Here is a 13,289-nt window from a genome sequence, read left to right as displayed (position 1 = left end):
TATAAGCAGAATAGAAATAAGAGATGAGTACAAAATGCCAAAAGTTTTTTTTTAAATGTTACACAGATCATTTTCTGAATTGTTTGTGAAGGCAAGATAAGGTGATATTGCAGTTATTTTTCTGTTGTACTCGTAATTTTGCTGTCAAGTTAAACAGAAGATTTTAGGGAATTCTTGGTTTTTCAGCATGATGGAAGTTATTTGAATCTCAACATTGCATTTTCTCATGCCATACAGTTATATTGTGGATTATGTTTCTCGATGGGTTATTGTAATTGGTACTAGGAGCAATGGTCTCCATTTCTGATGAACCAATGAGCTGGGCTAAATTAGAACCAAACATAAATGAGGCTGATGTTGAATGTGCAGTGGAAAAAGGTATGACAACAATAGCTACATTTCTGAAAATGGAAGGAACATTGCTGTACCCAGTATTACAAACATTGAATAATCTTGACATTACATATTATTGAAGTATTACCAACAACATTTAAACTAACCAATGGTAAAATTCAGATCAGATCAATTTTGCAAGCTGCCAATTTTTAAAATTTGCAATTTAAATAAAACTAAAATTAGGTTGTCAAAACAATCTTTGGCTATTCACATTGGCCTGATCTGTTTGAGAATATGCCTTATCCTCTACTACATGTTGAAGGTTTTGCCATCTAACAGTCAGATATTGGACTGCAGAGTCAAACCCATACAAAAATTAGGAACATTTACAACCATTTGCTAGTTTATAAACAACTGGCAGCATATTTTCAAGCCAGGAAGGTGAATTCTTCTTTCAACTGTTTCTCGATTAATTGTCACCTTGAGTCGAAGAGCTCCAAATTTTATAACAATTTGTGGGATCCAAATTGTGCTTGTGTGATAACATAAACTGGCCTCCTGCTCAAAACCTGACCTGCTACTCAATTCCATTTGCTTCAATAATTGTCAGGTCGAACATAAAGCAGGCCTTCTTTGGGACATAATCATGTTTAAATAATATCTCATCAATCTGTTCAGAGATGTTATTACATACTTGTAGTGCAGGTGGAGTTTGAACCCAGTTCTCCTAACTCAGAGGTAGGAGTATTACCACTGCACCACAAGGACCTCAGTGTCCTTTTGTATGCAATTGCTGGAAATGTGGCTTTACAGAGACAAGAGCATCAGACATTTAATGTTCCTGCACTTGTAAAGCAGCATTTCATCAGACTTATGAGTATAATAATTAAATGCATTGCTCTGTCTTTATGCATTCAAGTTATTAAATGAAATGTTTGACTAATTTTTTGTGCAAATCCTCCTCTGCTTATACTTTGCTATTGTTTATTCCAACTGTTACATTTGTGTTTTGCATTCATGTCTAGTAAATTATTGTTTAATTTGTAGGTTCAACATGCCTCATGATGATAGCTTCAAATGCAAAGAGGCAGGAATGAAACATCAGTTCCACGTGATGGCTCCAACCTTGAACTACCATACCAGCCCATGGACCTGGTCCAAGTGTAGCCGTAAATATATCACCGACTTTCTGGAGTATGTTTGTTTTAGTTACTCTCCTTGGTTTAATCTTCCAGTGTGTTGAAACGATACATATCACATGAAGTGTAGTTTGGGGTAGACCTGAACGAGTACAATTTATCTAGCTGTTTGCAGACAGTGTAATTGGCCAAAAGCCCCTGAAGTTGTCACACACATTTATCAATGATGGCTTTTATCTTGACAAAATAATCTCTGTTCCTTTGCATGTTTTTGCTGGGCAAAAGGTATCATAGCAACTGCAGAGATGGATTTTCATTGCTATGAAGCTGAGCCACTAGCTGCCTTAAAAAGCCTCTTTTCAAGATGGGAAATGTCATTTATAATTAGATTTTCCCCAGACATGACCCTTTGATCTTTTCCCCCTGTGCTCTCTTGATTGTGAACCTTTTACAAAAGCTATCCACGTTGATGAGGGAAACTTGGCATCACTTCATTCTTTGGTAGATCGGTGCTAAGGTCTTTTGAAATACAGCGGGCATTTAAGAACTGATAACAATTAAAAGTACAACAAAGTTGCATGCAAATGGGACATTTCAGGTCTATCCATAACATGGTAGTCTGCATTTCTGCTTCTCCCTGGAGTGTAACAGGTCAGAGCGCTGACAGTGGTCGAGTGGTGAACCTGTTATCAGGCTTCCAACATTGTGAAATGATTGCAAGATTGTACAAGATTTAAGCCCTTTGTATATCCCCCTTTCTCTCTGTGGGAAATAAAACCATTTCCAATCATTACTTTTTCACTGTGCAATGGCTGAGTTCAAGAGCTCTGGGAACATGGTATTTAATGTGTCTCTTTGATATTGTGATGTGACCGGCAACTGCTTCAACATATTGGATGATGATACTCACCATCCTTTTATTAAAAAATGCCCGGTCTAGCTATAAGATTTCCCAAATTAAAAGAAAACACCATTCTTCCAACTTTCTCTCCTCTCTTTATTTGAAGGTTTGAATTACACTGGAGTACCACACATTGGCACCATGCATTTTCTGGCATTTTGGTCAAGTTTCCATTTCTCACCTGAATCAGTGCTGGTGACCTGTTTGCTAAGTGCAGTGCAGCCAAACGCGACTATTTTTCCACCCTTGACATCTGTGTACATGCTCTTTACAGCAGAGGTCACTGGATATCCGTCAACCTTGGGAACCTTTTCAATTGTAATAAAAATGTATTGCATGCATTACCTATATACTGGAACTTGGCAGCATTAGTAACATCGATTCTCCTGCTGCTTGGATGCTGCCTGATCTGCTGTGCTTTTCCAGCACACCACTCTCAACTTTGATCTCCAGCATCTGCAATCTTCACTTTCTCCTTGCATTAGTAGCACCTTGGCTGAGATTAACTGACTTGGCAGTGCAGTTAAATCAGGTACTTTCTATGTCCTGTGGCTTAATGTCCCATGAAGTTCTGTTATCACCTTCTGGACATTTTTTCCCTAATGATTCTTAGTGATGCTAACCTTTTTAGCTATATGTAAGAAAATATATTAGAAAAAGCATCAGGAAATGTATCTACATGAAAGCCAATACAATTATTGCAGATAACAACAAGGGAGTCAATGCATTTTCTGCACAAGTAGGTGTTTTAAAACAATTTTAGTTTGTTTTTGAACCTTCACTGGGAGGATAGTGTGAAGTAGTTGAAGGATTCAGAGGACTGATGAACTGATAGGCTGTGATACCCCTTCCATACTATTGACCACCTTTTTACTAATTAGTTCGATGGTTGCTTCTATAAGCTAAGAAGGTCTCATGAACTTTTACAATATGATAAAGGGAAAGATGCCGTCCATGCCAAGTAATCACTGCATGTCAGTCTAATCTGTGCTCATTGTGACTCCCTGGAGTAGGGTTTCAACTCCGCACCCTCTCGCTCTCAGTTGGAAAAATGCCAAAGAACCAGAGGGTTATGCTGAGAGTTTACGTGAAGATCAAAAATGCACTTTCCTTAGACCTTACAATCAACTTCGCTGTAGGGAAGAAACTGAGAGGAAAATACTTCCCCAGTTGGGAGAAAAGACAAGTAAAAATTGGATTGCCCCAGATCATTCTTGAGAGCCTCTTGGAAGCTGGTTCAAAAGATACTTTAGCAGAGACGAGACCAAGCTGTGGTGGTTGGTACTGGCTTGCACATGAATGTTGATCAAGTGGATCACTTGTTGGAGGCAAAGCTTTCCACGATGTCTACCACGTGTTTCAGAGATCACCATCTTATCTTCAGCAGCAGTGATGAGCAAATGCTAAGTGTCGCTTTAAGGTACGAGTGTCCCTTTAAGTAGCATTGGGAATCAATCTCAAATCCTTGTTTAGCTCCAAGTAACTGCTCACTGTCTGTGGAGTTCATTAACTGGAGCAGTCATCACACAGTCTCTTGAATGAATGTTAGCAGGCATTGTGATAGTCAGCTTGATAAAACTCTAGTATGGTAGTTCCTGGCTTTAATTCAGTTTTAGGTTCCATTTTGGCCACTTCCTTGCCCCTTCAGAGCCTAACATATTTGTCGAAAATCTTTCCAACTTTACGTGCCTCATCCTGGCCCTTTTTAATATGTAGCTGTCTACTATATTAGTTAGGAAATGGGATATGTGAAACCGTGGATGGAATGTTTCAAAATCTGTGACTTTTTCCACCGTGGAGAGCAAGAGCAGTGGCTGCATCAACATTTCCTCACCTCCACCATCCAGCATTCTGACTCGGGAACTTCATTGTGCCAGTTAACATCCTAGAACTGCCTCCCTATCAGAAGAATGCCTCAATCAGCACTAAAGTCGTTTTAGGAAGAATGGTCCACCACAGTCCCCTCGAGGGCTGGCCTCATCCATATCCCCAAAAAGGAATATTTAACAATAGTTGATATGATGAAAAGGCAAGAATCCTATTTGATTTTGTCATTGTTTATAAATGAAGACCCTCAGAATTGGAATTTTAATGATTGCAACAGCTTGACCAGCAGATTGTGCTGGTATGAAATGCAGACAAGCATCTCTTTCTGATATTTGGCCTGCAGGTTTAACATGGACCAGCTAGTAATTAGTATTTTACATTAGACTCAATCTGGCCAGCACATGATTTATGATGTTACTACTTGTTATTGGCATTTCTGTCGTCCAGAATTCCAAGAGAATTGAATTGAATTGAATTGAATTTATTGTCACGTGTACTGAGGCACAGTGAAAAGCCTTGTCTTGCGAGCAATACAGGCAGATCACACAGTTAAGTAGCATAGATAAATACATAATAAGTAAACAGTGGCAAAAACACAGGTACAGGCGAATGTTAAGAGTTTGTGAGTCCTTTCAGTGTTCTAACAACAGTAGGATAGAAATTGTTACGAAACCGGCTGGTGCATGTGTTCAGGCTTCTGTACCTTCTCCCCGATGGTAGAGGTTGTAGAAAAACATTGCCAGGGTGGGATGAATCTTTGAGAATGCTGGCGGCCTTTCGTTGACAGATGTGTATGTCGAAAGGATTCTGCATTCGCAACAAATGCTATGAATGCCTTGTGCGCTCTTTTAATTATTTTACCCCCCTGCACTCCCCTCCCACCTATAGACCCGACAAATGGTCATGATATTTGACTTTAAAAGCTGACAGACTTGCCCTGTATGTTTCTAGCACTGGATATGGAGAATGCCTGCTTGATGAGCCAGTAACAAGGAGCTATGACCTTCCAGCCCAGTTACCCGGTCAAATCTATGATGTGAACAAACAATGCGAACTAATGTTCGGTGCTGGGTCGCAAGTTTGCCCGTACATGGTGAGTTATTTTATAACTTTTTGCTTAGTAAACATGTAAATGTTGTTATGCAGGCGACTATATAAAACCAAGAGGGGAGAAATTATATGAGGGCCACACAGGTATGGGACAACAGTGCTGTCTGAACCCAGGGGATTCATGGAAGTCTGTGCAGCATTGTGAGAGGTGACACTCCATGAATGAATTTTTCTCCCTGTAGAGTGGCATTTCGGCATACACTAATATTCGATATGATGGGAACATTTTATGCTGCTGAGCACGTGCAAGAATTCTAGAACTATTTCTTATGGTCAAGAGTTGTGTATGTACAGTTGTTCACAAAAAGAAATGCTAAGGAAATGAATTAATGTGAGCACAGATATGGCAAGGTTAAGTTTGATTCAACTATTGCTCTAATGTTTCAGTCAGTCTTTGAGGGATAGTTTTGATAACCACAGTGCCACCTCCTGTGTTAATAGAATTATAATGGAATTGTAATAGAACCATAATGCCTGCAAACTATCCACTGCATCTTTATTCATTTTGTTTCATTCAACTTTTTCTTCCTCCTTCCCAACCCAATTTCCTTGCTCTCCCAGAGATGCCAATCTCTATCCTTTACTGTTTGCCTGAGAACCTATCCCTAATGCCTCAATATTATTTAATAAACCAATTTGAAAAACATGCCTTCGGTATTAAAAGCAGTAATTTTAGATGGTATTGCAGCCAGGTCCCTACCTGTCCTCTGGCAGCTATGTAAATGCATTTTCCAATAAAGGTCATGCTTTGCAATCTGGAGCAGAGCTCCTTGCTGAGTCCTCCTTCCCGAAGCCTCTTCCTTTCCTTTCCCCAGCCCAGTGCCTGCTGAGGCCAATTGTAATTCCCCAGGAGATGAGGAGGGAACCATTTGATTTAGTAGGAAGGGTATGGGCTGGGGACCCAACCAACCTCTTGACTCCATTCCTAGAAAATCACAGGCAGGAAGGTTGGAGAGCACCCTGCCTTTGCGGAGTCCAATTGAGACCCTTAAAGTCATCCTCCTCCTAATCCCACTGCTTCCCACACTTGCCTCTCTATCTAGGGATCTCTCCTACAGTGTAGCTCTGGCAATGGGCACCACTCTTGGTTCTGCTGTTGAAACTGGAGAATTGCTGACCTCTAATTGGTGGGAACGTCTTGGGGATGGGATCTCTGCCGTACTCAGGGCTGAATGAAACGGGACTTCTGATGCTATCCAGATAAGTTCCTGATTCCTAATGATTATGTCAGATCTCCTCGCGATAATAGAGCGGGGTTCCCACTCGTTATCCAATGAGCAAGCAAGACGACCATCCCACAGTAACTTCTCTCTGAGGTGTGTAGTTGGATAAGTGGATGGATGGATTCATGTGAGCGCTGGATTTTATTTCTTTTCCAGAACCTCAGAGTTGCAAGATTGTACAATGTGATCAACAGCTGCTGACATTGAGACATGTTCATTAGTGTAGATTTCATGGGTCAGTAATTTTCATTATTAATGATTGACCCAAGCATTCTTGTATCCTGCATCTACTAACGAGATACCATTGAATAGCTGCTACATTTATGTCTTTTAAAAAAAAGTTACTTGCAGATCTCCTTTATCTTATGCTCCAGATTTGCATTTCATTGCCAATGTCATAGGAGACTAGAGAGTAGAGTACCTGAGGCAATAAGTGGACATCATCAGGTGAAATGTCCTCAATGTCATTGGAATGTGTCAGTACTGCTTCAAATGGCTCAGTGCTAATTGCAATGGAGAAGCCAGGAGGACCGAGTTAGAAATTGCAGAGATTAGAGCCGAGGTAGTTAAAGACACAACTGTCAGTGGAGAAATGAAATGAACCAGAGATGAACAAAGGCCAGAACTGGAGGGATGTAGAATTCTCAGCAGGTTGCAAGCCTGGAGGAAACAATAGAGATGGCTAGGAGCACAAGTCAAACCAAACGGGGACAATGTTAGCTCTCAGTAATGGGTGGGCTTGATTTGGCTTGGAATTAATTTCAAACCCAGCCACCTTGAAAGCCATCCACATGCAATTGTAATGGAGGTTGGATAAGGTACACGTGGACTGATTAGCTCTTTAGATATCAGACAGTTGTTGAAATTGTAGAAAGAAGCTATATGTCCCTATTACAGCACGGTTTTGTGTTTTTTCAACTGAATGCTAGGAAATTCAGTAGGAAGGGAGGAAGGGAGGAAGACCATAGAGTAGATGCCTTTACAGCACTGCATGTGGAGTAGAGAGTATAGAGTGTACAAAATCTAAACCTGTAAATTGATTCCTTATAATCTTGCCACAAAATCATCCCTAAATACAGCATCCCGTCATGAACTTCCCCACATGATCCATCAGATTTCCTGATTTTCTTGCAATCACTGGGCCCTGTAATTATGTTGGACAACCTCCTCCAGAGCATTCTGTATCCTGCTCCTACCCCTGCTACTCAGTCGCCTTGTCAGTCATTGGCAGCCAAATTAGCAGCTGAATGGGAAATAAATTCAAGCATACCTCCTACTTAAAAACTCAGTATTGTGAGGGATCACTCACTTTTGACCAGAATTCCTCCTGCTCTGAACCGACACTACAGTGAATATCAAGGTCACTGTTCTTGTCAGAAGTATTTGTCAAGTCATACAACATGGAAACAGACCCTTCATCCAATTAGTCCGCAGTGACCAGACATCCCAATCTGACTTAGTTCCATTCGCCAGTACCTGGCCCATATCCTCTGCACCCTTCCTATTCATCAACCCACCCAGATGCCTTTTAAATGCTGTAATTGCGCCAGCCTGCACCATATGCTCTGGTAACTCATTCCATACACGCACCACCCTCTGCATGAAAATGTTGCCCTCTCAATTTCCCCTCTCACCATAAACCTCTGCCCTCTAGTTTTGGACTCCCCCAACATAGGAAAAAGGCCTTGGCTTATCATGTTAAAAATCACACACCACCAGGTTATAGACCAACAGGTTTAATTGGAAGCACACTAGCTTTCGGAGCATCGCTCCTTCATCAGGTGGTAGTGGAGGGCTCAATCCTAACACACAAAATTTATAGCAAAAATTTACAGTGTGAGGTAACTGAAATTATATATTGAAAAATTGATTGTCTGTTAAGTCTTAAGAAAGACAATCAATTTTTCAACGTATAATTTCAGTTACATCACACTGTAAATTTTTTGCTATAAATTCTGTGTGTTAGGATTGAGCCCTCCATAATCACCTGATGAAGGAGCAACACTCTGAAAGCTAGTGCTTCCAATTAAACCTGTTGGACTATAACCTGGTGTTATGTAATTTTTAACTTTGTACACCCCAGTCCAACACTGGCATCTCCAAATCTTGGCTTATCACCCTATCCATAACCCTTTGATTTTATAAACTCTTTAAATCATTGCTCAGCCTCTGATACTCAGGGGAAAAAGCCCCAGCCTATTCAGCCTTTCCCTATAGCTCAAACCCTCCAGTCCTGGCAATGTCCTTGTAAACCTTTTCTCCAGCCTCTCAAGTTTAATGACATCCTTCCTGTAGAAGGCCGACCAGAATTGTATGCTGTATTCTAAAAAGTGGTCGCACCAATGTTCGTGCTGCAACATGACATCCCAAGCTCTATGCTCAATGTTCTGACCAATGAAGGCAAGAATGCCAAACATCTTTGTGACCCCATCTACCTGCAACTCCACTTTCAAGGAATTATGCACTGCACTCCAATATCTTTTTGTTTGGCAATACTGACCAGGGCTCTACCATTAAGTGTATATGTCCTGCCCTGGTTTGCCTTCCCAAAATGCAACATCTCACATTTATCTAAATTAAACTCCATCTGCCATTCCTTAACCTATTGACCCATCTGATCAAGGTCTCTTTGTACTGTGAGGTACTTTTCTCCACTATTCTGGTGTCATCTGCAAACTTACTAACCATGCCTGCTATGTTCACATCCAAATCATTTATATAAATGATGAAAAGCAGTGAACCCAGCACTGATCCTTGTGGCATGCTGCTGGTCACAGGCCTCCAGTCTGAAAAGCAACCCTTCACCACCACACCCTGTCTTCTACCTTCAGGCCGGTTTTGAATCAAGTTGACCTCTCCCCTGAATCCCATGTGATCTAACTTACGAACCAGTCCACCATACAGAACCTTGTCGAATGCTTGCTGAAGTCCATATAGACAACTTTTACCACTCTGCCTTCATCAATTGTCATCTCTTTAAAGAAAACTCAGTCAAGTTAGTGAGACACAATTTCCCATGCATAAGGACAATCTCTCATCTGTCCTTACATTTCCAAATACATGTAAATCCTGTCCCTCAGAATCCCCTCCAACAACTTATCCACCATTGACATATGACGTACCAGTTGATAGTTTCCTGGCTTTTTCTTACAGTCTTTCTTAAATAATGGCACCATATTGCCAACCTCCAATAATCCAGCACCTCACCTGTGGCTGTTGATTATACAAACTTCTCAGTAAGGGACCTGACAATTTCTTCCCAAAAAAGAGAAAATGCTGGAAAATCTCAGCAAGTCTGGCAGCATCTGTAAGGATAGAAAAGAGCTGACGTTTCGAGTCTAACTGACCCTTTGATAATTTTTTCCCTAGCCTCCTGCAAAATGCCTCATCAGGTACCAGAGACTCATCTACTTCTATGAGAAAATGCTGGAAAATCTCAGCAAGTCTGGCAGCATCTGTAAGGAGAGAAAAGAGCTGACGTTTCGAGTCTAACTGACCCTTTGATAATTTTTTCCCTAGCCTCCCACAAAGTTCTGCAAAATGCCTCATCAGGTACCAGAGACTCATCTACTTCTATGCATTTTAAGATTGCCAATACTACCACCTGTGTCACAAAATCTTTTTCAAGACCTCATGATGTTTATTTCCCCACGTTCCTTAGCTTCCATGTCTTTCTCCACAGTAGATACTGACATGAAATACCTGTTTCGTATCACACCCAACTGTTGTGGTTTCATACATAGATGGCCATGTTGATCTTTAAGGTGCCCAATTCTCTCCCTAGTTATTCTTTAGCCTGTGATGACCTTATAGAATCTCTCTGGATTCTCCTTAATCCTATTTGCAAAAGCTATTTCATGTCATCTTTTTGCCCTCCTGGGTATCCTCCTGCTGCCCTTATACTTCTATAGGGATTCACTCAATCCCAGCTGTCTATATCTGCCATACGCCTCCTTTTTCTTGACCAGAGCCTTAATTTCTCTGGTCACCTACCATTTCCTACATCTACCAGCCTTGCCCTTCACATTAGCAGGAACATACTGTTTCTGAACTCTCCTTACCTCATTTTTAAAGGCCCTCTACTTCTCAACTTTTCCAGTGAAATTAGATCAAAGTTGTATCATAATTTTTGTAGGGGAAGCCAAGATCTATGTTGTTATGCTGCTGTGAATATATTTCTCTGTAGGAGTAATTAAGTCATTTTGCCAATGCTTTTTTTTAATCACAAGTACTAAACAACTTGCTTCAGGGTCAGTCTGAGTATTGGAAAGAACAAATATGGATTAAAGCCCAAAACCACAGCCACCATGTTCAATGTATTTGACGAATTCAAAAATCTGATTGGGAGATCACTGTGCACCACATGTTTTTGCAGATGTTTCTTTGTGGAACCTCCTGCTGGAATTACAGAGAAATTCTGGCAGGTTTGCAAGTTTAAGCTCAAATTTCTATCTGGATGGGTGCGCACCCAGCTGTTACTCCCTGGCATATGCCAAGATGCTGTGGGTTGCTGTATCCATGTCGATTAAAATGACAGGATTGGTGATCATTAAGGTGTTGTCCCCACACATACCATATGCTCATGACTTTAAATTGCTTTTCACTGTGACACTGACCATGTTTGTGTGCAATTAATGTAACCTCTGGCAAGAAAAGGAATTTATAGCTTGATTTTAAAATAATTGATCTTTAAAAAGTGGTATTTTTCAGAAGTTGGTCCTTGCAATAGTGATAGTGTTCATCTGTTTCACCTGTGATGGGTTGTCATCAACAGCAAAACACTTTCAACTGAGGGCCTTGCAGCCTTTCAGAGTGACTGACACTTATTCAGAATGAGTGTTCTCTCTGACGTTCTAATTGTTAGTTGTCACCTCCCCACCCTGCTCCTGCCCGACCGAAAATATCATTAACTCAATACCTTGCCAGCATTTCATTTCAGTTCATGGAAGCTTTCCGTGCTTCAAATTACCTGTTGTGTTTCCCTACATTCAAGCAGCGACTGCATTTCAGAAATAATTAATTGGCTGTCATGCAGATTTAGAAGTCATGAGGTTCTTAACCTACATGAGAAGGGAAAATTCTTTGTTTAAATACCATACGTAAATGCCAGACCTTTTCAGTGCTACTTGTTGCTTAAACAAATTGTCCAGATTCTTGTTTTAAATTGGTCTTTGTCATGCCTTTGGGGAAGAAAAAGCAATCAAAACACACAGAGTGACATTAAAATTCAAAGCACATATTGCAAATGGATGTTCTACATCTGAAATAAATACTTCAACTGCTGTAAATACTCAGGCAGCATCTGGGGTGAAGGAAACAGGGCTTCAGATTGATGAGTTTATTGTCCAATAAAAACAAAAGCAAATATATTGTGTTGGAATTAAAGACAAGACTGAAATGGAGCTTAATATGAGAAGTACTGATGCCACTTTGAGCATTTATTGTTTCCTGGCAGAATACGATCTACATGTCACAGGTAAGCATAACTTGGGAACATGTGGTCAAAAGCATTTCCCCTGAGCATACCAAATTTTTAGGTTTTGCAGAATAGTGCATTCAGTCAGGCTATTGCTTTTAATAAATTGAACAATCATGACGTTGAATTTATACAATGTATTTTTGTACTTTTAAAAATAGATGGAGAGTTACCACATTAACTCATTCTTTACACAGAAACAATGTAAGCGTCTGTGGTGCACGAGTGTGGAAGGGGTACACAGAGGTTGCCGGACACAGCACATGCCACTGGCTGATGGAACTGATTGTGGTCATGGAATGGTAAGCTCCCAAGGGCCAGTATTCTGAAGGTGAAGGATGTTTTTATATCAGACACTTTGGTTCAAGGGAAACTGATGTCTGTGAGCTGCTCTGAAACTGTAGGAACACTATAAATTCCCCTTTTTAATACCTGCAAATGCAAATTGATATAAGCAGGAGTTTTCAGCCAGCTCAGGGTGTAGCTCTGAGAATTGTAGCTGAATTGACATTGTATCTTAAAATAGATTAGATTTCCTACAGTGTGGAAAATGCCCTTTGGCCCAACAACTCCACACTGACCCTTTGAAGAGTAAGCCACCCAGACCCATTTCCCCTGACTAATGCACCTAACACTATGGGCAATTTAGCATGGCCAATTCACCTGAACTGCACTTCTTTGGACTGTGGGAGGAAACCGGAGCACACCCACGCAGACACAGGGAGAATGTGCAAACTCCACACAGGCAGCCACGCGAGGCTGGAATCGAACTTGGGACCCTGATGCTGTGAGGCAGCAGTGCTAACAGCTGAGCCACCATGCCACCCAGTGTGGTGGAAACTAATAATACGTTATTGATACTTCTAGGAGCTTGGATTCTGAAGTAAAGGTAAATTGCTTTCCATTTTCAATACTATGAAGTTCTGCCTTTTTCTTTAAAATGATGGGTCAACGTCTTCAGAGCAGTGAATTTAAGACTGCCTTTATAAGAAAGCATGTAATTGCTGGGGAGTTTTCTAAGTGAAATTTTTATGGCCTACAGCAAAGACAGAAAGCCAGAGGCCACAAATGGGTTGAGTTCAGAAGAAAATATCCACCTCACCTGAAAGACAGAGTTTTTTTGAGTTTTAGTAAGTCTTCAGATCATCAGAGCTGGAAAGGAGTCTTCCTGTTTTAGCAGCCTCAGAGTCAAGGAAAAGTCAGGAAATTAGCCTGTGTCTGTATCACCCATGGAGGGCAGTAGCACATAGAATCCTGTCAGGTGAATATGCAAGAAT

The 13,289-nt window shown here is 40.8% G+C and overlaps 1 protein-coding gene across 1 annotated transcript in view; it reads left to right on the top strand.

Moving 5' to 3' along the window:
- The window catches only part of LOC122559510 (A disintegrin and metalloproteinase with thrombospondin motifs 20-like), a 373,826-nt gene that overhangs the window by 160,963 nt on the left and 199,574 nt on the right, over positions 1-13,289 (top strand). The window contains exons 9-11 of the mRNA XM_043709081.1: positions 1,384-1,530; positions 5,155-5,296; positions 12,210-12,314. Coding sequence (XP_043565016.1) covers positions 1,384-1,530; positions 5,155-5,296; positions 12,210-12,314 — 394 coding nt within the window. The remainder of the gene's footprint in view (positions 1-1,383; positions 1,531-5,154; positions 5,297-12,209; positions 12,315-13,289) is intronic.

Source organism: Chiloscyllium plagiosum, chromosome 19, assembly GCF_004010195.1.
Source record: "Chiloscyllium plagiosum isolate BGI_BamShark_2017 chromosome 19, ASM401019v2, whole genome shotgun sequence".
NCBI classification, from domain to species: Eukaryota; Metazoa; Chordata; class Chondrichthyes; order Orectolobiformes; family Hemiscylliidae; genus Chiloscyllium; species Chiloscyllium plagiosum.
The sequence above is the reverse complement of the archived record's forward strand: the minus strand, read 5'-3'. Positions and strand labels throughout refer to the sequence as shown.